Below are 4,896 nucleotides of genomic sequence, written 5' to 3' on the forward strand. Positions count from 1 at the left end.
AAAGATACAATACTCTTTCCTTACGAATTCAAGCGAGTGTTACTGTCTTGTGCATATTCGGTTTCCCTTATTACTCGAGGTTATAGTAATGTAATTTATGAGTTATGCATGCGTGTGCAGCTTCCACTTTATTCTGCTAGAGATTAAGCTTGAGCAGGGCCTAGTAACCGTCATAGACTCGAGACGAAAAGATCCCGAGGAGTATGCGACCATGACTAAAATGCTCGAAAAGTAAGTTCAATCGATTATTATCGTACCATATCGGCAACTTTGTTCATTTCCTGATATCAAGTAATTGTTTTCTTTGTCTGGCAGGGTTTGGAAAAAGTTCACCGCAGAAACTCCGGGACTGTCGGGGGAGCTTCCATTTAAACACCTGAAAGTAAGTACTACTAGCTAGTTCCGTGCGTCTCCCATTGATTGTAGTTAGTTTCATCAATACCATTTAGCATGCTTGCTTATCAGTTTGATTGACCTCTATTTTTTGTAAAGTGGTTGTGGCAGGAACCCAAAAATAATTACTGTGGATACTACATTTGCGAGTTCATCCGCCACAAGACCTGTGAGCGGGGCTAGTCTAAAAACCAATATGAAGTGCATAAGCAATAATATTCATAATTTTATTTTATTACCATAATTTGTGTTGAGTTTCATTAATATATATATATATCATCTAAAAAAATATGAGCGGGGCTTTATTACTGACCCTTTAGTCCCGGTTCGGGAACCGGGGCAAATGGGCCTCATGATCCGGGACAAATGAGCATTTTTCTACTAGTGTAGAAGCTAAGTTTGTTAACTTGAATCCCACATCAAATGATCATTCCACTTCACAATATGTGGAGAGTGGAGAATATAGGGATTTTGTCTTGAAATATGTTGGGATGATTCTCCTCAGGGATGTTTGGTGTATTCAAATAAAGAACTATATATATGGTTGTAATGAAATGTTGCAACACGATTTTGTCTTTTTTTTTACGCGCTCTATGATAAAATGTTGCGACGATGTGACAAGCGTATCAAAAAATTTGCACGCGTTTTTCTGCAAAGATCAGACGCTTGAAAATCCGACTTTTTATTAGATCGGATAGCTGTGGTTGGGTGAAATTATCAACCGGCTCACGCATAGCACTACGAACATAGAAAATGGATACACTTTTGCCCCAAAATGCAGCTCTAGCGTCACAAGAGGAGGACAAGATTACCACCACCAAACCAAGCCGAGGAGAGAGATCAGATAAAAAAAAAGCTATTCTCTCATCTTCCTAAATTTGGCAATGCCTTCTTCAGCCACCCCTCCACCCCACGGCTTCCTCTCACAACCCCACGAACCCAGCTCCAAGTTTGCATGCATTCTAACCGTTTTTCCACCCAAAAAAGCAATCCTTTCTGGTTGCTGCGAATTGCATCGCCCCCTCCCCATCATGGCAACACGAATGAGACCTTCTGTAATTTTCTTCCATCGGCCTCTTTGATGATCTTTCTTGGCCTATGATATGAAGCATCAATTCCATTGCTTGGCACTTGAAGCACTCGGCAAACTCACCAGGTTTTGCGTTTCTTCCTTGTTCATCAAGTTCTACAATGCCCGCATAGGAATTAGGAATAGGATACGAGCCCTGAGGCCAATTTTGTTGCGTTTTCGAAGTTTGACTTTCAGTTAGCAGTTGATATTATGTTTTGTGATGTTTCAGAGAAATTTTCCAAAGAAGAAGCCTCCCATGATGGAAGACGACGGCATGGATTTCAGCCCTCAGAAAAACAGTAATGATTTCGACCGCGACAGCTTCGAAGACGATGAATTCATCGAAATTCAATCTGCAACCTCGAAAGCACCTGCTCACTCGCAAGGCCCTCCTGATAGGAAACCAAAGCCCAAGAACAAGCCAGATCAGATCGAGAAACCTAGCCCGGCCAATCTGCACCACGTCTCTGCAATGAGCCCGGGGCTGCCCCACTCCCAAACATCCGAAACAAGCGCAATGAGCGCGAACAATTCCGAAACCGTCGTCGGCAATGGCAGCTTGGAGAGCAGCCGTAGCACCCGAAGCAACAGCCTAGAGAGCAGCATCAGCTCGGCGTCGGCGTCGGCGTCGTCGGCGAACGTGAAGCGGCACACTGGCGGGGACAGCCGGTGGGAGGCGATCCAGCAGGCGACAGCCCAGGAGACGGCTCTCAACCTGGGCCACTTCCGGCTGCTGAAGCGGCTGGGCTACGGCGACATCGGCAGCGTGTACCTGGTGGAGCTCCGCGACACGTCGGCCTTCTTTGCGATGAAGGTGATGGACAAGGCGTCGCTCATCAGCCGGAACAAGATGGCCCGCGCGCAGACCGAGCGCGAGATCCTCGTCCTCCTCGACCACCCCTTCCTCCCCACGCTCTACACCCACTTCGAGACCGACAAGTTCCACTGTCTCGTCATGGAGTACTGCAGCGGCGGCAACCTCCACTCCCTCCGCCAGAAGCAGCCGGCCAAGCATTTCACCGAGCAGGCCGCCAGGTCCTATCTCTCTCGTCGACGCGTCTCATTTTCGTACGTGTCGACGGCCTGCTCTGACGATCAATGGTGCATTTCCGTGGCAGGTTTTACACCGCCGAGATACTGCTTGCCATGGAGTACTTGCACATGCTGGGGATCGTTTACAGAGACTTGAAGCCGGAGAATGTGCTGGTCAGGGAGGACGGCCACATCATGCTGTCAGACTTCGACTTGTCGCTGCGGTGCTCCGTCAGCCCGACGCTCGTCAAGTCGTCTTCGGTACACAACACCAGCGGGAACGTCGGCGCCGGCGCAGGCGGCATTGGCTCGGCCGTTGAGGGCGGCGAAGGATTGGGTCCCAACCAGGGTTGCATCCAGCCGTCGTCCTTCTTCCCTCGCATCCTGCCGCGCCGCAGCCGGAAGGCGTCCAAGAGCGAGGTGAACCTCAACGCGGCGGCTGCGGTGGAGTTCAACGCGGAGCCGTCGGACGCGCGCTCCATGTCGTTCGTGGGCACGCACGAGTACCTTGCCCCGGAGATCATCCGCGGCGAGGGCCACGGCAGCGCTGTGGACTGGTGGACGCTGGGAATCTTCCTCTACGAGCTGCTGCACGGCACCACTCCCTTCAAGGGCGCCGGCAACCGCGCCACGCTCTGCAACGTCATCGAGCAGCCGCTGCGGTTCCCCTCCGACTTTGGGGGGCCCGCCGGCGGCGCCAGTGCCGTCGCACGGGACCTCATCCGCGGGCTGCTCGTCAAGGAGCCACAGAAGCGAATTGCGTTCACGAGGGGCGCCACGGAGATCAAGCAGCACCCATTCTTCGAGGGCGTCAACTGGGCGCTGGTGAGGAGTATGGCGCCTCCGTCGGTGCCGGAGCCAGTGGACTACCGGCAGTACGCAGCTGCCACCGGCAAGGAGAAGAATGCAGCAGAGAGCGCAACCGCCAAGTCGAGCACCGGCGAAGCTCAAAGCGATTTCGAGTATTTCTAGGATGGGTGAGACTGGCATTAGATTGTTTGACTTCTAATCCAACTTCTAAGATATACGTATATGCTTCACACACTGGAGCACTAATCAATATGGAAAGTATGTAGTGTTTTTTTTTCCTTTTTTGAGAGAGAAGTGTTTTTGACGTTCTGTCAGCTTGTTGTAATCATTTCCTTCTTCAACACGATTGTTGTATGTATAATTTCTTTCAAACAGAAAGTGTTGTATGTCTTTTTTTTTTTTGAAAAACTTTCAATCTATTCATCTTCAATCATGGCAGTACAACGAACATCAAAAATAAAAATTATATCCAAATCCATAGACCACCTAGCGACTAGTACAAGCACTGAAGCGAGTCGAAGACACGCCGCCATCATCACCCCTTCATCGCTGGAGTCGGGCACAACTTGTTGCAATAACGTAAGTCGTCGTGCTAAGGCCCCATAAGACCAGCGCACCAGGATAGTAACCGCCACCAATGAAGAATAACGTAGGCTGGAAGGATTCAACCCGAAGACACGCGAGCGTAGACGCACAACGACAAGATCCGAGCAAATCCACCAAAGGTAGATCCGCCGGAGACACACCTCCACACGCCCACCAACGATGCTAGACGCACCACCGAAACGGGGGCTAGGCGGGAAGACCTTTATTACATCTCCAGGCAGCCGTCGTCGTCTCGCCTTCCTGAGCAGGACACAAACCCTAACAAGACAGAAAAAAACGACTAAAAACAGAGCCTTCTCGCCGGCCTTTGCCAGGAACCACCGTGCCTCCACGGCTCTAGGGCCATCGGAGACGAGGCGGACCTGCGGCGGCGCCGGCGAGAGGCAGAAACCCTAAATTTCTTTCTTGGAGGAGGAGGAGTGACTTGAGGATCTAAAAAAAAGTGTTGCATGTCATTTATTTATTCTTTAAGAAAAGTAAGCAGACTAACTATTTGATGCACCATGGTGTGGCTCTCGGGTGTAATTTCACCCGATTTTTTAAAATAGTAATTTGTAAAAAGTCAAAAAAATCTCAAACCTTTTGCGAACAAACTAGATTTATTGTTGTACTCCTATAAAATCTTTCGCGAAGAAGTGACTTTCATGTTGTTGTGGACATAAAAAGACAAATTTGTGCTATATAAGGTATTATTCATGTTATATCTCTGAGAATGTTTGTCTTTTTTGCCAGAATTTTGTTTCGTTGCAGAATGTTTTTGTACGACAAAAACGGCAGCCCAAGTTTGTCGGGAAAACATTTTGGAACGTTTTGATTTTTTCTAAACATTTTAAAAATTAAATCAGTTATCATGTGTAATTTCGACCATGTTCAAAAGGGTATTGATAGAACAATGAAATACAAGAGCCTAAGAATCAATCTCCGATTGGATGGCTAGGAGTATGGTGTTCCCCAGTCCATGAAGAATCAAACCCTACCTAGCA

At 48.7% G+C, this 4,896-nt stretch overlaps 1 protein-coding gene across 1 annotated transcript; it reads left to right on the forward strand.

Moving 5' to 3' along the window:
• Positions 1-1,273: 1,273 nt before the first annotated feature.
• LOC123089935 (serine/threonine-protein kinase AGC1-7) lies at positions 1,274-3,668 on the forward strand. The gene is made up of 3 exons (XM_044511469.1): positions 1,274-1,549; positions 1,695-2,500; positions 2,584-3,668. Exons 2-3 carry the CDS (start codon positions 1,722-1,724, stop codon positions 3,467-3,469), a joined length of 1,665 nt encoding a protein of 554 aa, XP_044367404.1. The 5' UTR covers positions 1,274-1,549; positions 1,695-1,721; the 3' UTR covers positions 3,470-3,668.
• The last annotated feature ends 1,228 nt before the right edge of the window (positions 3,669-4,896 follow it).

The sequence above is a fragment of the Triticum aestivum genome, chromosome 1B, assembly GCF_018294505.1.
Source record: "Triticum aestivum cultivar Chinese Spring chromosome 1B, IWGSC CS RefSeq v2.1, whole genome shotgun sequence".
Taxonomy (NCBI): Eukaryota; Viridiplantae; Streptophyta; class Magnoliopsida; order Poales; family Poaceae; genus Triticum; species Triticum aestivum.